At 47.2% G+C, this 20,659-nt stretch overlaps 4 protein-coding genes across 4 annotated transcripts; 1 reads left to right on the forward strand and 3 right to left on the reverse strand.

The window, feature by feature from the left end:
* Positions 1 to 693: 693 nt before the first annotated feature.
* Positions 694 to 2,659, reverse strand: DFL_009643 (uncharacterized protein; the record flags this gene model as incomplete). The annotated part of the gene is made up of 5 exons (XM_067639564.1): positions 694 to 878; positions 937 to 2,062; positions 2,124 to 2,159; positions 2,226 to 2,404; positions 2,632 to 2,659. The coding sequence occupies 5 exons, from the start codon at positions 2,657 to 2,659 to the stop codon at positions 694 to 696; spliced, it is 1,554 nt and encodes a 517-aa protein (XP_067487340.1).
* Positions 2,660 to 2,715: 56 nt separating this feature from the next.
* Positions 2,716 to 3,054, reverse strand: DFL_009644 (uncharacterized protein; the record flags this gene model as incomplete). Its single annotated transcript, XM_067639565.1, has 2 exons — positions 2,716 to 2,784; positions 2,869 to 3,054. 2 exons carry the CDS (start codon positions 3,052 to 3,054, stop codon positions 2,716 to 2,718), a joined length of 255 nt encoding a protein of 84 aa, XP_067487341.1.
* A 237-nt stretch (positions 3,055 to 3,291) lies between these two features.
* DFL_009645 (uncharacterized protein) lies at positions 3,292 to 7,037 on the reverse strand (the record flags this gene model as incomplete). The annotated part of the gene is made up of 4 exons (XM_067639566.1): positions 3,292 to 4,652; positions 4,750 to 5,469; positions 5,533 to 6,631; positions 6,687 to 7,037. 4 exons carry the CDS (start codon positions 7,035 to 7,037, stop codon positions 3,292 to 3,294), a joined length of 3,531 nt encoding a protein of 1,176 aa, XP_067487342.1.
* Positions 7,038 to 9,915: 2,878 nt separating this feature from the next.
* Positions 9,916 to 18,086, forward strand: DFL_009646 (uncharacterized protein; the record flags this gene model as incomplete). Its single annotated transcript, XM_067639567.1, has 14 exons — positions 9,916 to 10,554; positions 10,630 to 10,871; positions 10,949 to 11,468; positions 11,856 to 11,925; positions 11,985 to 12,415; positions 12,511 to 14,034; positions 14,106 to 15,218; positions 15,274 to 15,426; positions 15,487 to 15,918; positions 16,012 to 16,407; positions 16,474 to 17,249; positions 17,545 to 17,654; positions 18,001 to 18,020; positions 18,078 to 18,086. 14 exons carry the CDS (start codon positions 9,916 to 9,918, stop codon positions 18,084 to 18,086), a joined length of 6,435 nt encoding a protein of 2,144 aa, XP_067487343.1.
* Positions 18,087 to 20,659: the final 2,573 nt, after the last annotated feature.

A 20,659-nucleotide genomic window follows, 5' to 3' on the forward strand; every position in this document is an offset into this window, starting at 1 on the left:
CATGTTATGTTTTGATGCATGATGGGTGGCGTTTGGGTTTTTTGATATTTTGATGCTTCGATGCTCGGGAATGCCTTCGATTCATCTGTACACATTTTATTCTCATATTGCGCCCTCGATACCTAGGTTAGAGTTCTTTATTTTCTTTGGATACACCCTGTTTCAGCACGTTTGGATATTTTTCTCTTATCTTCTTACCCCTGCCTTTTTCTTTTTAGCCATGCATTTGTTCTTCCTGCTATGTTGCGATAATAGTGTGGACACAACTCTCGTACATCTGTCTGCATACGAATCTTACGGCCGATTTAAGATGTTGTAATCATATTTCGTACCTACTTAAGTATATTGTTGTACTTACATATACTAATTACGATAGGATGGATCTGCTTGGGATACCTATAATTTAAGAAGCTATTGTGTTTTTTTAGTATTATATACACATCCAAAACAATATCCCATCTCCCGGATGGACTTGTATATTCTCCATCACTATTAAGTTATGTTTTTAGGTGCCGCTACCGGTAATAAGAAAGTAAAAGCCATGATTCATCGCCATTTTTTTGGTATATAGGGGAAGGCGTAACAAAAAAAAAAAAAAGAGCCTTCCTAGAAGAATAGCAAAATCCAGTTGAGTGTACAAACCCCCCAATACTCCCCTTTTTATCAATCGTGACTCGCTTTCTACCCTGTAACTTACAATCCTGAGCCGCCGTCTACACTTTCCTTCCTTGAGTCATTATTTTGGAATGACTCGAGCGCTTCGAGATATTCTAGCACTTGCTTAACACTGGAGACTTCGACTCCGAGTCCGCTAGTGTTTAGTTTCTTCACAACGGTTCCGAGGTCGGCGTCCATGAAGCGTTTGTGACGGGAAAGACCTGATCATCAGAGTTTAATAAAGGAACGGGGGGATGGTCTTGTTTGAAAGAAGCTTACTTAGATATGCATCACTGCATGGGATGTATGTCCCTCGAGGCTTTACAACGCCTACAGAGGGAGGATCTTCCATCTCTGTATCTAGGTCCTCATTGTTCCTGGCAAGGGGAGATGAAGTTCCGGGATTCTTCCCGCAAGCGGTACCGCCACAGCATACAAAGCCGGGTCTATCGTCTGACCGCGGTGTGGAACTCCCCCGCCTACTAGAAGGGAATGATTTTTTCTTCGTTGCCAGCGTCCTGCAGAATAACGTGCTCATCGGATCGGTTTGGCATTGTGCGCAGCTGCCAGGTTCACCTGTACATCCTGCTGGTTTTCCCGAGGAGGATGTCGGGTCCGGAAGTGTTCTGCTGCTATTACTTAGTCGCATGAAGGCTTCTCTCGCAATATTTTGTTGTCGGAGACGTTCTGTTTCCCGCTCCATTGATTTCATCTCCGCGCATACGCAGGCTGTACCTTCGGAGCAGAAGCCGCATGATTCGTCTGGGTGGTTGGAAAGGGTAGATAGTGGGGCAGGAGAAGTGGCTACCGATGGTGTGGTAGTGCTTTCTCTTGTGTGACCGCTATCTCTAAGACTAACGGTGTTGTTGTTATTGTTCCGTCGGCTGCTGCTGAACATATTTGTGAAATCGATTTCCATTTCAAGATGTTGAGATTCCCGGCGCGATAGGGGTACGGGTGAGAGCGTGGATACTGTGTCGAGGCTGTTGCGACATGAAGTACCCCCGCAGCATTTTCGACCGAATGCTTCTTCGAAACATGGAACGGCTTCGGATCGTGGGCTAGGTGCTGGACTGGCGATTTGGCTGACTGCACAGCCTGCGAATGCTTGGGCAAAACTTGGGGCCGTCGAGGTACTGCTGAAACTTCCATGGCTTGTATGAGTCGGGGTCGATAATCCGATTCGTTCGGCATCACGGCGTTGTAAAGCCTCTATATCACGGCGGAGTTCGGCGACGGTCGCACGAAGGACGTTATTTTCGACTGTGATCTTGGAGACTTGTTCCATGAGGACGCAGTCTTTGACGTCATCTTTGTGCTTGATTTGTTCTTCGAGTTCTGTGAGACGGGCGGCGCGGCGTTCACGGAAGGCTCGTTGGGCAGCACGGTTTTGGGCTTTGCGTTTCTAAAAGAGCTGTATTAGGGTTGAGATCGGTATATGTAAGAAGTATAGAGAAGGAGCATACAGAAGGAGGAGTATCGGTTGCGGGTTTTCGGCCGGGCTGGGATCGTAGATATGTTAGTACCGGGCTCAAAAGGTTCAGGTGAGTGCGGGGAAGTCAAAGTACCTTTGGACGGGGAGGTATGACCCAATCCTTCTGTGTCACTCCATTGGTACTCGTTGGTGAGAACTGTGGCTGCGATTCTTCGGACATGGCCTTGGGCGCAATCGCAATGGTCGTCGGTCGAGGGGCTAAGGATTGAGTCGGAGTCGGAGTACCCCCTGCGGATGGAGATGGGGAGAGGACTGTCAGACGCTACTGTATTAGTATCACAGGATATAGACAGGCTGTGTGTATTCTTTTATGCTCATGCATATATAGTCTCTTTCCATAAATGAAAACGACATGGACATGATATCCGTCAGACGTATATGTTGTGGCAAAAGATAGTGACAGCGAAGAGGTATTTTCGAGATCTAAATTTCTCGGAAACAAGGGTGTAATTGTGCGTTGTCAGTGTTGGATTTTGTACCTTGACCCGAGGCTATGCCGCCCGCCATCTTTGCAGCGTCTGCATGCGCATCAAACCGCTGTTGCTAAAGGGCACTGGGGCCAGTTAATTCTCGTCTTCTGACAGGAAGAAAAGGTGGGATCGATTGGGTAGATTATTCGAATTCTGTCCCAGCTACATTTCCGGAATATCACGTTCTTAGTTTCCTCATTCATGACATTGTTCATACCTGGGCTGGTAGCAAAAAAAAAAACATACCTGTTCGTTTGGGCGGGCTGCAGGCAAACAGGCGTAAAATATCCTCGCAGCCTGATTTGTAGGGCGGGAATAAAGTGGGAATGGTGGGAAAGAGAGGAAGAAAGATCTAATCTCTGGGTTCTGATCAATCTGATAAAATCCTTTCTCTTGGCTCGCTTTGGTGGTCTGATAAAAGCCGGGCTTCATAGTTTGTGATTGGTCCGATACCGGGCATCCTGCACTTGTATTTTTTTGTCTCAGCTGGCTAATGTGGTCGGTGCATCGGCATGGTAGCATCCGAAGTGCGAAAGCCGACTCAACGGCGGCCCTGAGTCTCACACTATTAATATTGCTAGACTGGGGCTATTAGAGACTATGCTCAGTATATACAAGAAGGGAACGGTATTATTACAATCGTTGTAATGCAATAGCGGTCGGCCCATATCATGCGTTCGTCGCCTCGCTTTTCCTTGATCCCCGTTCCTTCTTGTTAATCAAATACACCCTTATGTCCACGTCTATGCCCCTCCACCATTCCCACAAACGATTCACATATGCAATTTCCTCTGCACCACACTCTGCGTTAGGTCCGTCGTGTGGTATTGCCACCATCTGCTGCTGCCCATCCGGCGCCCTCCTGGGCCGCCAGAGCTTCCAGCCGGAGGTCATCCCGGAGAATCCGCATCGTTGGTTATCCTGACTTTTAATTGTTATATTCCTGAGTAAAACAACGTCCCCGGGTTTAACAATCTTTGGAAGCGCCGTTTGATACGGCCGAACTAAGATTACCGGTACTGGTTTGCCGTTATCGCAGGATGGATCAATGACCCATAACTTAAGCTCGAAGAATCTCGGCTTTGTTTCATGCTGGATGACCTCCCCTTCTCGAAGGTTGACGACGAGGAGGTCTACCTTCTTCTCCCACTCAATAGTTAGTAGCTTTTGTACGGGGACAAACTCAGATAGTGGAGTAATGACACCGCCCGAAACTCCGCAAGTAGCGTTGTACTCTCTGAACCTCCTGATAGCATCAGGATTTATATCCAGTTTTGGCTTCAGGATCGGCTTTTTCGCCGAGTCTTGACCGCGTAGCTTCTTTGCAACCTGAACCATTTCTTCGATGGCGATCCTAGTATCAGCTGTGGGTGTTCGCAACTTATGTGGAACTGTATTGGGCCTGGAAACATCCTTCTGATGTGTGTACTTGGGTGCTACCTGCGGTGTTAACCATGGGAGCACTCTTTTTTTCTTAGATTGGCTTGAAACGCCACCCTCAGCGCTGACGGATGGAGAAACTTGGCGATTTACGGGACTTTCTACGATCTCGAAGCCACTATCTTTGAAGGTCGGCGTCCGAATGTCAATTGTTTTCGCCTGTTTTGGCGTGCGGGGTTGTGATGGAGATGAGGAGGATGATTGAGGAACATATGGCTCAGGCGAGGAGGATGTTTGAGCTGTTAGTTTCGTAATATGAGGGTATAGATGGCTTGCGGTTGGGGTGGTCGATATTGGTGACTCTGAAGAAGATACATTTTGTGGATCCGGGAACACAGATCCACGAAGTGCTAGGGTGCCTAGGATCGCGGGGTCTTTTCGCTCGTGTATCGAAGGAGGTGAGATTGCTACTTTAGTACCAACTGTTCTGTGTGATGGTGAGATGTAAGAAATTGGACTACGACTAGATATTGGGGATTCTCCCACTTTTGGCGATCTATACCCCTCGGGCGGGTCGTCATCATCGGATACGAACGGAGACTCCCGTTCTTCGATATCAGGTGACGGTGTGGGTTCATAATATCTATACTCTGCAGTTCCGGTAAAAAATTGTAAGTTTAAAGGTTTCCCCCTCGTAAATTTAGCTCGAGGCTCGATTGTAAGAGCTAAAGCGATCGGGGAGCTCACCCATCTCGTCTTCGTCCACTTCTTCTCCCTCTTGTAGGTACTCGTCATGATATTCTTCGTCATTCTCGGCGGCAAGCGCCTCTTCATAACGCTCTTGTGACCTCCTATGTTCTTCTACGCCTTCATGTTCCTCTTCGGATTCTCCATAATATTCCTCCGCTCCCTCTTCCTCTTCCTCATCGTCATCCTCTCCCTCCTCTTCCTCGGGCTCTTCGTCACTGGAATCCAATATCTCAATGATTTCCGACTGAGAGGCTTTAGCGGCGGGCTGGTTGGTCTCAGTCCGAATGTCTTCAATTTTCCCAGTCTCAGGTTGCCGCGGGCTTTCTGGGTCAAGGGAAGATGCATGCTCAACCACAGTAATTGTTTCCCGCGTTATTTCTACAGTCTTTTCGACGGGTTGATCTTCTCCTGTTTCTTTGATTGATGTTGTTGGAGCCGCTTCTTGGGATTCAGCCTCTTCTTTTATTCGTGCTGCTTTCTCTAGCTGTGCAATAGCCGCTGAAGCCGTCTCTAGGCCTGCAGCAGATGCTTCTGGGACTTCATTTTCGGGTTTTATTTGGATATCCTCGGCAGCTGAATTTGTAAAGCTTTGTGAAAGTCTACTTGGGAAGAAAGAAATTGTGCCCTTTTCTAATGCAGAACTCGGAAAGGGGGAGGGGAGGGGAAGCGCCGGGGAAGCCGTCGGCTTTAGCACCGGGGTAAGAGGGTTGAAGCGATCTGAAAATAGGGTATCAAGGCGTGGAACAGAATGCGGTTGCGAAGTCGGTGGAGGAATCCTACCTGTTATCGGGCGGGAAGCCTGTGAAGCATCAAGTGTGAAGCTGCTCATTGGTTGTGAGTCCGCCTCTAGTGGACGTAGGGTCTCAGGCAATGGAGGTGTAAAAGACCTTTCCGTCGTGAAAATGGGAGTAGTGGACTTTTGTGGCGAAAACGGGGGGGTAGTAGATTGTTCTATTGGAAACGGAGGAGTGGTCGATCTTTCGATTGGAGGTTCAACGGAAACAGGGCTTCTCGATCCATCTCGTAGCGTTAGAGGGACCTGTGCCGAGAATGTCTCCTGGCTTGTAAATTTAGTCAAAGACATACTGAAGACCTCGTCTTCATCGAGCTGTGGCGCAACTGCCAGGGGTTCAGGCTGCTGGCCAAAGATGATTTTGAAAATCTCATCGTCCATATCTGCCGTTCGCCGCCTGGATTCCTGCTCCTCAGTGGCCTGGGATGTCATAGACTGCGTCGATAATCCAGACCCACCCTCAGCCCGCGAGTCGTCGGGCCGGACATAGAGCTTAGAGCCACGCGGTTTATCTCCTAGCGCGGCCCTCTGGGACTGGCTTTCGACTGCTACGTCCCCAGAGCCATCTGGTCGAACATAAAGCCTTGGTGTTGGCATAGACTCTTTCCCTCGAAAACTTTCTCTGAAACTATTCTCGTCAAAAAATTGGTCCTCAGTTCGCTTCACGGACTGAGGCTCGTCTTTTCCCTCTTCTGCATCCCCTGGCGAATCTGATACATAACGAAAGCTCTGGTGGGGCTCGAACAGCCTGGGCCTTTTCCTTGTACGGTCCGCATCGACATCGTCTTCCTCATCGTCACTGCCAAGGGAGAATAGGCGACGACGCCCTTGCGCAAATATATTGATTGGGGTCTGAGAGCCCCCCCCCGTACTATCTCGGAATGAAGTAGACCATGATGTTGGCAGCTGGGAATGTTTTAGAGGCGTCAGATCCTCGAAATCCTGGCTTTCATTTTGTTCCAGCTGAGATTCGTTAACGATGGCTTCCACAGCGGCTATCCGATCAAATATGCCAGACCTGTGGGCTTGGTCAAAGGTCTTGTCAACCTCGATCTTCGGCTCTTTGTCTGAGATATCCTTGAAAACCTATCTCATCTTATCAGAGGCAAAGTAAATCATTGGAATGAGGATTTGTTCTTACCCTAACCCGGAGTCGCCTCTCCCACTTTAATTGCCAAGGTACATCCCTTTCTTCAGGATCAGGTAGTTCTTCCCAAGTAGCACCTTCTAGTGATATATTTACAATATTTCCAATGGCAAGTGTCTTGAGACTTTCGGCGGCATATCCGTGAAATGAAACTTTCAGCTCTCCTCGATTCTCACGCTTTTTGTAGTCCAATTCCACTATAATCGCAGTAAGTTTAAGTGCGGAACTACTATAAGGCCATAGAGAAGCAACGGTTGCTGTTATTTCGCTTTTAGGATTGACGGATGGTTCTAGCGAAGCAAGAGATATAGGATCGAGTTCGACGAGGCCTGGTATGGCTTCCATACTGCGTATGCTGTCACCGGAGGTCTATGAGACCTTCAACGGAAGTGGTTGTTGTTGATGTTGTTTGCATGAATGGTGGTTGTGGTTGGAGGTTTCTTGGAACTGGAGAGTGTGTAGAAGGCGCGTGGGTAGCACAGGCTTGGGGCAACGCGACTGTGCGACATCATAACCTTCCCATGACAACAACCTGCCCCCAAGTCCGGATACGATTTGTTAACCGCGCCTCAACGGGATTATACTAAGGGCAGCACCTCGACAATCGGCTTTAGGAAGAAACATGATGGCCCCACAAAAACATTCTAGGATATCTTAACTGCTAGGCTAAGAGCCAGCATATCGCTTGCATCTAATTGTAATAGCAGACGCTAATAGGCATAAACTATCTTTCGGTTGGTATGATATGATCGTAAAACCAATCATTTTGAAAGCGAAGATCTAACATACTTCCGTTTCCTTTGTAGGAGTATACCTTTTTAATATTCCGGGCAATAATATTAGTCTTCCGGATCAGGGAGTTACCCTTTCAGAAGGCAGCCCAGTGCGCGTACATTTGAGAAAGATCATGGCGGGTGTATTTTCGGTCCGAACCTGTCAATCATGCTTGGGCTTTGATGCGGTACAATATTGGAAAGAATATGTAAGGATTCTTTCGATATGAGGAAATTCACTTGCAGCAATGGGCTGCTTGTATGCCTTGCCTACATCCTTTCGCAAACATTCGTCTATGTTAATACCGAACAACTTAGAATCTCTTTATAGGACTGGGATTTATATATTCGACGAGATGCTCAGGCATTCTCTTGGAAATCGGGACGTTCAAGACCGCCAGGTAAGCTCATTGCGCTGTCGGCGGTCCAAACGACTCCATTGTTCTTGATCCCGAGATCCCAACGTCCTTGTACTATTCCACCAGCATCCTAAACGTTGCCCTGGTTGGATTCCAGATAGCAATAGATAACGCAGCTGCCGCTGTCGAGGCAGGGTTAGACCCAGGAATCTTTCTCCAGAAATTTGGATTTGAGGATACGAAATATATTGCGATATCTCATGTTTGGGCTGATGGTACCAGTATTGGACTAGAGCCAAACGGGTGAATAAATGCTTGTTTATTCAAGTATTTCGCTGGAATAGCGAAAACCATCGAGTGTCAGGGAATTAGGTGGGATACTATCTCAATTCCCACGGACCCTCAGTTCCGGAAGAAGGCTATTAACGAAATGCACAATAGTTACTCCAATGCTCAGTATACTGTTCTCTGTGGCAGGTATTTAGCCGGTTTTGAACGGGCAGACGACGGGACCCCCATGCCTTGCAGTAGTTCTTTCACCGTGGTTTACTCGTGGCTGGACGGCACTCGAGTGTATTATGTCGCGGAAAATTAAGGTGATATTTAAGAAGCCGGGAAGCGATACCCACGAGCAAATCCTTAAAGACTTTGACGAAGAAGTACTGGCACAAGACCCGAGCCGGTGCTCCCGCGGTCACTGGATTGCATTTACTATTATTCGCCGTCTATGCCAACCCAACAAAAAAAACAGCTGACATAGGAACCGCTGAAACGACAGACATCATCCAAAATGTGAGTGATCTTTTGGCGGTTCTACAACCTTGAAGTACGTCCTAGTTTCGAGATCGTATGGTTATTGCTGGACTGCTCGCAGGTGTAGAAGATCGATACGGTGAAAGCGCAGCGGCTGTTGCCCAAAAGATCTGCCAAAAACACAAGTATATCAACCTCGTCAGTCTAGTGCACAAAAAAACACCAATCACGGAAACGGGACCATGGTCTTAGTGCCCAAAATTTTCTTTATGATACGCCGGCGTCCCCACCCAGTGACTTTCATGGAAGGGCCGTCCGGTACTCATCCCTACAAGGAGTTTGGGCCTGTAAGGATTCATTTACCTGGCTAGCCTTGACCCGCTAGCATTCCCGAAGCCGAAAGCAGTATTGACACTAAGACCTTACGTACACTCCCAGGCTTATCCCCAACTGGACTATACGAACTGCATTTGTTCCAACAGCCTGAGCCAGTTGAAATAATATATAGTAACAAAACTTACAAGAACCTGTGACGGGCCACCAGCTAGCTCTCCAGTATTTCGAGCCGAAGACATAGAAAATCAATTGTTACTCTACTCCAACCGTGAGATTGACTGTGATATCAGTCTGAAAGTTGATGGTAACTAATCTAATTGCCAGCAATTTGAGAAATAATTATGTGTGTCTGTATCCTACACCTAATTTAGATGACGATTCCCCGCAATGGGCTTCTAGATATTTCCACTTCGTGGACCATAATACCATTAATATGGTTCTAGATCCGGATTTTGAGGAGGAGGAGGAGGGAGAAGAACATGTGCTTTGGAAATACCGTCTCGTCCCAACCGCAGTATTCTTTCCACCAGAGAATACGAGATGCCGGACTCCACCTCCTCGGAATCGCCCAGACGCGAGATACATGTGAGGGCGATTAAATTATCACTTCGGTTCAAGACATCTAAGGTAATACCTTATAATAATATAATATATCCTACTAGCTAGGAGTGAGTGTAAAGGACCCCCGGATTGTACCGTGCTACCATGCTGCATATTGTCTTTGCAGTGCAATATATTGCAACATTGTTACGACTTCACTAGACTACAGTTAATTAAATGTAGTTTAACATGCCTTAAAGCAGCTAACTTTGTAATAAACCCCTAGCCCCGAGACTAGATAAACTCCCTGTGTATAAGTGCCCAGCGTCAGGGGTCTACTAGGCCCGGTTTCTGTCGCCGAAATGTAGCACGCAATCAGGCTTGTTGGAAATTATCTCCGCAACACGCGCTAGGGTGAGATGTTCCAGTTACCAATTCACTCCACTCATGTCTATAGTCAGGATGCTTCCCAAGATCGAAAGAGTAGCGGTTCTAGGAGGTGGTCCATCCGGAGTAGTAGCCGCCAAATGTCTTCTATCTGAAGGCCTAACTCCGGTGATTTTCGAACAACGGTCTAGTTTCGGTGGGGTCTGGAATTACACCCCAGAAACAAAATCACGCCTCGAGCATATCCCTCAGGAAGACCCGAATCTCGACGATGAGCCGGTTCCAGATGCACACGGTTCCGGAAAACCTGTATTCATGAGCCCGATATATAACGAGCTAGAAACCAATATCCCAAAGGACCTCATGGTGTTCAACAAGACACCGTTTAACGAGAAATTACAACTTTTCCCAGGACACGAGGATACAAAATTATACGTTCGGGAATTCTCCAAAGGCCTTGAAAACTATACAAAATTCAATCGGAGAGTTGTGAAACTTGTTCGAAGAGATGGATTAAAGTGGGAAGTTGAAACGGAAGATGTGATATCAACAAAGACCGAGAAGAGAGTATTTGATGCAGTTGTTATTGCGACAGGACACTACAATGTTCCTTACGTACCGCCGATAGATGGGATTGAGGAGTTTGAGAGAAGTCACCCGGGATCAATATTGCACTCGAAGTACTTTCGGGTTGCAGACAGATATAAGGGAAAGGTACGTACCGCCCAGATTTCCTGACATCTTGTTCAATCGAAGTATTCTGTCGTAACGATTCTAATAGCCCTTCAGAGAGTCATCGTGGTAGGGAATTCTGCCAGCGGAATTGATATCTCATCTCAAATCTCAGAAGTCTCGCAGATTCCATTGTACCAATCATGCAGGAGTAGAGGTGCATATAAGGAGTTCCCACTCTTAGCTCCGGAAAAGATTAAGATTGTTCCCACTATCGAGAAGTTCGTACCCGAAGACAGAACTGTCATCTTTTCAGACGGAAGCGTCGAGAAGAACATCGACGTAGCCCTGTTTTGCACGTAAGCCCCCAAACCATTTTTAATTCTAGCTCCAAATAGCCAGTCCGATGCTCACAGTGCTTACTATGAGCATTTAGAGGATACTTGCACTCTTTACCGTTTCTGGAAGAGTCAACCAAGCCATCCGAGCAGATGGTAACAGATGGTTTCTATATCCACCGACTATATCAACATTTATTCTATATACCACGCCCGACGCTGTCGATCGTTGGATTGCCTACCAAAGTCATCCCTTTCCCATTCGTGGAAACCCAAGCCGCTGTTGTTGCCGGTGTGTATTCGGGGCGCTTGAATCTACCTTCGGAGGAATCCATGGATAAATGGGAGAGAGATCTCTTGCAACAAAAGCCCGGGGACAGACATTTCCATTTTCTAACATTTCCACAGGACGCAGATTATATGGACATGTTGAACGAATGGAATAGAGAGGGAGCAGATGATAGAAAGACATTATATCAACCTCCTCAATGGGGAGGAAAGGAAAGGTGGATTCGCAAGAACACCCCAAAGATAAAGGCGGCTTTCTTGGTGGCAAAATCTGAAGGGCGTATAGTTAAGACTCTAGAAGAGTTGGGATTTCACTATGAAAGTGATATCGTATAAAGCCTATTAGGAGATATAGACAAAGGATTAGTGTCGGGTACTTGCAAGCAATAGGCAAACTACGACTAGATATGTTATAGCGCTTCCTTGTAGGTAGTTCAGTGATATTAGGTAAGTGATTAGAATATATATTTTGTTTGTAGTACTACTGTCTACACCTCTCTTTGGATCTCTAGTTCTATTGCGCCTACACCTAGTCTTGTTGGCAAATGTCGATTAATACTTATTTACACGATTGATAAAGTGGGTCGTGCAGATAAAGAGGGAAATTTCCCATTAACACCTTGACATAAATCGAACCCTCGTCAGCCAAACTTCTCACTAACCCACATTACTCCGTTACAATATAAACCTCTTCTCAGTCACTCACCACCGCTCTAGTCCTCAGCTGCGTTGTGTTGTTTGGCGAGGGCCAAATTTTCCATCGTCTGGGCACTGGCGACCAAAAAAGGTAGCAGAACTCCTTTAGTTTTGGTATATGGAGACGTAAATATCCTAACCCATCAGTAGGTGGCTTGAACTCCGCTGCAAAGACATCATCTCCGGGTAGCTTACACCTTCATCCTTTCTTCACATCTCTAAGCATCTTACCGGCCCAAGGAGGACTCGCGAAGCTCACCTGCATTTGCATAAGGACAAACTGGACGATGGTGCGTAAGGCTGCTGCTGTGCCCCAAAGCCGGGCACCCTGCCGACCTAGCCGGGTGTCCAACGCCACCAACACAGAACCACACCACAACCTGCGAACCAAGTCGCCCGCTGGATATAAAAATGGTTCTGATACAGAATCACCACAACCAACCCAATCTAGCGAGGGTGATGGTGTTTGGTGGGAAGTAAGGCGGATAACTGCAGAACGGCGTAGGAAGGGGAAAAGGGAATACCGAGTAGAATGGGAGGGTATTAACAAAGAAACGGGCGAGCCATGGCCACAAGAGTGGGTGAGTTTGTAGTTCCAAAACTTTCTTTTATAATCATGTATTCATATTATATTAATTATATATTCCTTGCATGTGCTAATATATTTGAATAATAGAAACCGTACCACTGGGTTACAAGTGCTCTGGCCGAAGAATGGGAAGAAAGAAAAAGTCGGAAGAAGAGAGGGAGGCGACCGTCTAGTCCCAGTCCCGCCCCTCAAGCCCAAGCCAGTGTGTCCGAGCCGGTCCGGATATCGAAAAAAGATATCGAACGGTACCAGAGAGGCAAAAAGAGGCAAAAGACCACCAACCAGGATCCGGTTGTGATATCTTCGGAGGAGGAAGAGGCGGGAGGAACAGTTCTAGAAAACCAGCCACCAGATCTGGTTCCAGAAGATGAAGAAGAGGAAGAATCCGGTGTGGAGGTTGGGGGAACGTCTGAAGATGATGTTGAGCCTCTGGCGACCAAGTCTCGTCGGCGAAGAATCGTGGAGTCAATCCAAAGCGGCGGAACTACGCCGCAAGCCTATGCGAATGACGAAGATTGGCAGCCTTCGTCTGAGAAGCTTGTGGCAGTCGAGATACCAGTCCGACGTGACATGGACTCGTCATTATATTCCTCCTTCCTTGAACCGTCATATACATTGAACAGAGATGCTGAAAAAGCTCAGCCCCATCCGTGCATATCTGGTCTTGAAGAGGGACCCGGTGAAGCTGTGGAAATAGAGGAGCTAGAAGAAAGATTGGTAGAGATAACGGTCTTTGGACGTTCTGACGAGGTTCATACACAAGTAGCTCACAAACAGAGTTCGGCCAGAGACAGAAGGGAAATACCAGACTCCCAATCTTCTGGGGCGACATCTATTCACCTAACCCCAGCTGACCAGCGACCAGTACCCGAGACTCCTCTGCACCGTCTGCCAACAGCTATCCCTTCCCTTGCTGAACAATTGCTATCCATCCAAGAGATTGCTGGAGCAGAAGCTGCTTCGGGTCTATCTTCCTCTCAACTGGATCTTGAAGATGCATTTGAGGGTATCCCAGATTCCTCAAATCGAGTATTCTCTCAAGATGTCCGCGAGCTGCAGGCGCAGAGCCAAAGCTCGAAGGAATCGCAACAGAGTTCGCGCGCTTCTTTACCATCAGCGCAACTGAGTTTCGGAAAGGTTAGCATAACGCCATCCTTTCAAAGCTTCCCTGACGGCAGAGAACCTAAAATACATCATGATGACGGACAAAAGCCTGGGGAGTTATCAAATTCTATGTCTATTGAGGCACCGCGGCCAGGTGTGCTGGCTGGGAAAAGTGTTGCGGGTGAGGCTTCGTCCCTCTCTCGCCCAGATCAACCTTTCCAGTCACAAACACCTTCCACCAACCTTGAACCTTTAACTGCGACCAACATACCACGCCGCACACAGCAAAGCGCTTCTGTTACTGATAAAGATTCATTTGTAACCCCTACTAGTTTCCCTGAAGGTAATATCGATGATGCCCTGGAGCTAGCAACAGCTCCAGAACATCCATTTGAACCACTTGCATCTCACAGACTTGATACCATCCGAATTCTACAGGAAGCTGTAGAATCGCGTCCTGAAGACATCGTGGATTCGGATTTAGAACCTCCCATACAACCAGCTCAGGTAAGTTCGCTTCTTGCTATTCCACAAAATATTGCTGTTCAGTGCTAAAGTCAATATTCGCGACGGCGCAGCTGGAAAACACCCCGTCGCACGGTCAGGGACAAGGTGAAGCTACCGGACTCAGCAATTCACCACAACTTCGCAACCTGCAATCCTGCGAACCTCTGCCTGTTGGTCTTAACTCTGACTTATTGCATCCTTCACCAGGAATTTTATCCCCTGGAATACCAATCCAAGAAGAAGACCCTCTTCAGGGCGGCCGCTCTGCTTCGTCGACTCCTTGTGGCCCAATACCCGCGAGTGCTCGGCCCACTCCTGTGACGGTATTGGGCTACTTACAATCGCGAAGGCCTATCCAGAAAACTCCTGAGGAGAACAAAAAGCCTTCGCCTGGTGGTATCGTGAACAGCAGCGCAGCGCCCTATCACGCCGTCTCTGAAGAACCCCAAGGAAAAGTCCTCTCGTCACCGTCAAGGACGGCTCTCTCAGACGAACAAGGGCAATCCAATACACCACCAAACAAGGAAATCATGTCTGCAGGCCCAATATCTCCGCTTCTCAAGGTGGTTGATATTGCTGTTGCACCTGAGCATCGTCTTAGCCCTCAAAGACAGGTTGTATCGACAAGGTCGTCTGGTCTGTTATCCTCATCATCACCAGAGCCTCTCGTCGGCTCTCCAAGTGCGCAAACCTACACGACGCCAGGCCCCGAAGCCATCAATGTTCGAGAAAAGACTCCCGTTCCCGAGAACCTGCCCTTTATCGATGATGAGTATCTTGCCACATCACAAGCTCTTCGTTTGCTACAGGAAACACCCCGCTCAGCCTTGAACGAAATATTCCTAGCAATTCCACTTACAGAAAACCAACGGAACCTCTACAAAGAAACAATCTTGGATAGATACCACGAAGTCGAAGCTTTCTATGGCATCAACAATACCCAGGACCAAGGCGGAGATGTCAACCTAGGAATGATCGAAAGTATCGTTTGTGATCTTGATCGAATTTCTAGCCATTGTGAGCTCTCCGACGGCCTTAGCTATACAAGTGAACAAGAAGGACCCAAGCTTGTGAAATGGTTTCGCAAACAGTCGTCTAAATTTGATTTCTTATTTCGACTCTTGAAAAGGCTCCGGGATCAGTCTCATTCCGTTGCTCTTGTCCTAGAGACTGGGATATTTATGGTACCTTAAAACTCCTAATTACCGGACTCGGGACCAGCGGCTAACTTATTACCAGGACTATGCCGATATCTTCTTCAGGTCTGCGGGTTATCAGTTTACCCGTTTCAGCGCAGAGAATGGGACAGAGGTTGTTACCCCAACTCCAGAAGCCCAAAAACTTCGTCTCTTTCTAGTACCATCCCGTGACATGGCCACCGGGACTTCCATGGTAATGATCCTTTAGTCACCTATTAGGTAGAAATCGCACATTCTGACTATCATTCATTAGCCCTCCGTCAATCTCGTCATCGCTGTAGATTCGTCTTTAGATTCCTCCTGCCCACATCTCCAACAGCTTCGAAACATCGAGCCCTCCCTCCAAGCGCCGATTCTTCATTTAGTACCAATAAATACCGTTGCTCATATCCGCCAATACCTCTCAGATTCCTCTGGCTCTTCAGATACCATCCGCGATTATCTTAGCCCGGTTTTGTATGCGGCGATTCTTTTGCGTGAGCAAGCAGGTAAACTCCCAGAGAATATTCAGAGCCGCTTAGACGCTCTGTCCAGCAACGACATTCTCGACTGGCTCGAAGAGTTGCGGACTGCAGAAAATAGCCTCCTTCCACCTCTGCCTTTAAAATCGCAAAATATTTTGAGAGAAACATCTGTATCGCGAGGTGTAGCCCTGAGCACTAGTCCTGCCAGGAAGAGAATACTCGTAGGTAGCCCCGGATCAATGCAATATTCATTTCCTTTCCCCACCTTCTTCTTCCTTCTCTATTTGATGTGCTGAAAGCTATCTATCTAACAGTCCCAGAGTGCCGTACCTAGCACTGCTGGTGCCAAACATAAGAGGCCTAGAATTGAGGTGGAGCAGTCATTCCTAGGGGGCAGCGGAGATACTCCAATGCTTGGTTCTAATGATTTCTCTGCAAAGCCGGGAAATGTTATTGAAGCTCCCGCGACTAAAGATTTTGAGGTTACATCGAGCCTTATCCCAACGGCTGATATTTCAAGTGCAATCACGCATGTCACAAGCACTATCCCCCATGAGGCAGTTAAGTTGGTCGAAGAGTCAGCTGCATTGGAGACGGCCGATAAGGGTGTTGTAACGGCGAGCCAAGGGCCAGTCCTAGGAGTTGATACAGGAGAGAAAGATGAGTCCGATGAATATGAGGAGACTGAAGAAGAGATTCTAAACCGTCTGGTAGGCATTATTAATTTCTCTTTTAGATCTTTTAATATTAGCTAACTCTTTTGAATTAACAACCAGAGCAAGGACGAAGTGGTTTCTCTTCTTCTTGAATATCAGGCTGCTTTATGGGAGAGTAAAGTTCAATCGGAGGAATTTGAAAAACATATCTTAAATCGTGAAACCGACTACCAAGAACAACGTGAGAAGGTCATTGGGTTGAAGCAGACGATTCGGTGGCAGGAAACCCAGATCGAGACTTTGACCGAACAGAGGGACAAGTCACAAACAATGATGGATCAAGCGATTCGAGAACGGGACCAAGCCCGTGACGAACTAAAACGTTTTCAAGAAGCGTTGAAGAACTCTGAAGAAGGGGAATCCGAACGAGTGAAAATAATCTTCCAGAACATGGAGCTCTACAGCCAGATTAATGGTCTTGAACGTAAGCGACAATCTGCTGTGAAGGAGGCAGACTTTATTCGGGAAGAGTATCAAAAGGCTTCGCGAGGAACCAGTCTCCTCATAGCCGAGAAGAATCAGCTGGAAGAACAGGTGGAAGATCTCACACGCAAAGCTAATAGCGTCAAGGTTGAACTGAAAAGAGCGAACATGGATCGCGAGCGATCAAGGTACCAACATCGAATTAGCGAGTTAACTGCGAAGCTAGATAGGGCCAACAAGCAGATTGCCTCGTTAGAAGTCGAGAAGAAGCGAGTGGAGAGGACACGCGGTGTGCAGACGAGGTCGTCAAGCATCCCCCTCGAGGTGTTCAATCGAGTCCCGTCCCTACTCGCCCCGGGAGCCCATCCGCGACAACTCACCGCAGCCTGCGTAACAGTGAAAGTGCCTAGGGGGTCAGTCGCCGGAAACCAGCTGCCAAACCCAAAAACAAAAAGAAATGACCCGACCTTCCGTTCTGTTCGAAAAGGCTTCTCTCTGGCCGCTATCGTAACAACCTCTCCCCGACCCTTTTCTCAATGCTCTTTATTAACACATCAAGCATCACTCTCCTGGCCTCATTTTCTACCACACTTCATTTCATTTCTTGGAGTTAATAAACTGGTGGCGCTTTTATTTTATTTATTTTTCACACTTTGTACTTACAGGTTTATACTGCGAACTTCCCTTTTAACTACCTTTTTTTTAAAGTTATACTGGCCTCTACATGAATACTGCTAAATACCCAGGTCCTTATGATCTCGAAACCAGCATCAACGAATCAAACTGCACATGTAAACATCGAAGCCTACTGTGTAGGCGTATGTTTACAGAATGGGATAGCAGATATAACTTTATGATGGCCTAACTCTGTGTTTCCATAATTATTTTTTTTGCAGCAGCTACAGTAGATGCAACATTCATCTCGAGTCCTCGAGCCTTATACAGAAAATAATTTCCAAGTCTATGAAAGTGATTGAGGGTTTGGCTAAAGAAAAACTAGGAAACACCTGTTGGCTTTTTGCAATTTCCATTTCCGTCCAAAATTAAAAGTCCTTGGTTCATACATATCGAAGTCCGGTTTTCAATGAAAATAAAAAAGACCATGCCTGGTCTCCTGTATACCAGCCTCCACGGAGGTAACAAATCATACATACCCGGATGTAGCGAAGGACGAGGTTAAGGGGGTATTTGTGAATAATCAGAAGGGCTAATTATAACCAAGAGCTGATATACTTAAACAGATATCCTAAATAAGTAGGGGAAAAAAAGCAAATTGTAACTGTGAGGAGCAAGAGGAGGAGCGCCCGCAAGTATCTTCCGCATCAAGTGGATCACAGGAGGCCTGGTGGGCGGTGACGCCAGAGAACTCAAGCGGTTGTTCTGTTCCTGGTCATTCTCCGTTTCAAGCAACCTGATGTGTCTGGGATAGGAAACGTACCGCTAAGTCGCTAAGGATTAATAGTAGCCAACAGGATAGGGAATTATGAAAGCCATGACGGTCGTTAGAGGGAGGGGAATAGGAAGCTGCCGAAGGTGAGGTCGGGGACGGCGAGCTTTGAAGGGGTACGAGATACGAGATCCGGGATTTGGCGAGAGAGCAATGGTAGGAGTGGTGGCCAGGTCATATTTCAAGCTTTGTACAAACAGTCGGGTGTGTGTGAGGGTAATTCTGAAGCCAAGATCGAGTAGAGGGGATAAAAAGAGGGATAACTAGATTTTACTTCTATTGAAATAGAAAGCTATACATTTTCTGGATATTTATCTTATTTCAATTTAACGCAGCTGCTCTCTGCTGATGTGGGTAATGATCTATCGATGATATTCCTCGAGATCGTGCGTCTTGTGCAAACCTCTCCATTTGCTTCATGGTATGTTCGTAAAGTATCCTAGCATACTCTTGTCGTGAAGCTGACGAACCGTGATCATGACCATTGTGGTGGCTATGTATCGAGTGATCTGTATAAGCCGGTAGTGATGCGGGTGTATGATACTCGTTTGTATATTCTGTTGTGGATGAAGAAGTAGTCGTTCCTGAGAAAGTCATCTTGTTTGATACTGTCGAAGTTTGGGTTTCTTCGACGTATGGAGTGGGAAGGGTTAGACGGATAGTTGGGACTTGTGGAAATGTAGGTTTAGAATTCTTTTTATTTTTTATTTTTAAGTCGAAGTTCTTGAGGTGGGTCCTAGGATCATATGACTTGAAGGTGGACGGAAGTAGAGGATGAAGTGATGTTGAGAGAAGGCTCCCTGGGATGATGATCTAGAGAATGCAGTTTGAAGAAGACTGATCAGAATCGGAAAGTTGAAAAATCCCGATACTTGAATCTATGCTCTAAGGAAAATGTCGAGGAGAATGGCAGTTCGTTCGCTGATTTCTTATATCCACATGTGCTAGCGCTTTATTAATAGGATGCAGGCGAAGTATAAGGGCGGGCAACCAGGCTAAAACAAGACGACGATTCGAGGGAAATATGATATCACGGGCCACAAGATTCCCAGTTGTTGAGAAGGGAAGTAAGGAAGGTTACCCAAAAGCAAAAGCCCAGTTCGTCAGAGTGGAGGCGGTTTTAAGCTCTTCCAAAACCTTAACTCGAGAAGACTCATGTTGGATTGTCACAGTGATCTTCGAGCCCAAACCTGGCTTGGTTTTTTTCCCTTCTCTTTTCCAACTTGACTGTTTCCGCATATTCTTCGAGAAAAGAGGGGCGGGAAGAGGGATTCGCTATACTTCTTCTCCTTCTATCCTTCCATTCCCCCGCATGGCCTAAAAGTTTTGCAAGCTGGGCCCACCGTTAGGCTATTACGTCTGAAGTGGACGGCTCATTTCGTCCGGGGCCTAGTTGTCGATCCTGCTTCTTCTCGTGAAGATCAGAGGACAAGCCAATCTTTCAACGGATGGTTAATGTTTGGTTGTCGGCTCGTAAGACTTGCAGGGGGCGGCATGGGCAGACCTGCCACTTCGATGTCGTCGAGAAAAGGAAATAAAAAGCGGCATCATGGTTAGACCGATGAGGCCATGATGACGGGGGGGTATTAGACCATCGGACTAGCCAGTACTCGACGCCACAGTGTTTTTTGGAGAGGAGATGTGTAATCGCTGTGCAGAGACATGTACACGCCCTGTTTCTGTTTCGTCTGTCAGAGGACAGGGTCCTAACCGGAAGCCTGCATATGGTAATAGTCTAGACACGGTGCTGTCATTCCCATAACCTCCGATCGTTACCGATCATCCTATCGGCATCTTTGATCATGATGTTCAATAGCTGTTGTCGTGATAACAACCTGCCATAGACCCCATGTTTAGAAAGCAAAAAGTGTAAATGGTGTAGAGATTCAAGCTTTTTGGCCGTCACTAAAATCACACATCCTAGCTCGCAACGCCGTAATCTGCGAAGCCAATTCTCCTACCCATCATAACAAGGGTATTTTTGGTGATAAGCAATTCCTTAACTTGGTGTCCCAGCGCGTGATGCGAAGGGTTTCGAATTTTCGTCTTCGCATCTGGGTTCGACGGGTTCAAGGAAATCGGAAACGACGTTTCGCAGATAGTTAGTTCGACGGATCCAACATTGTGCAGCTCGAGCAACTTGTTGCAAATGGGTGCTGCACCGTTTGCCCCAGATGCCGTCATACCCCCTACCTTGGCGAATTGAGAGAGAGGCGGCTCCCCAACTAGCGTGGTGGATTCCTTGGTTGGAAGAAGGCCCCCTGCCAGCCCTTTCGTCAGGATATGCATGAGGAGATTCAGGGTCCTGACTGGGATTCGAGACCTCGGCATGTTCGAGTCAAACTATTCCGATCCTCAGGATAGCATCCAGGCGCT

The sequence above is a fragment of the Arthrobotrys flagrans genome (genome assembly GCF_004000055.1).
Source record: "Arthrobotrys flagrans strain CBS H-5679 chromosome Unknown unitig_1, whole genome shotgun sequence".
Taxonomy (NCBI): domain Eukaryota; kingdom Fungi; phylum Ascomycota; class Orbiliomycetes; order Orbiliales; family Orbiliaceae; genus Arthrobotrys; species Arthrobotrys flagrans.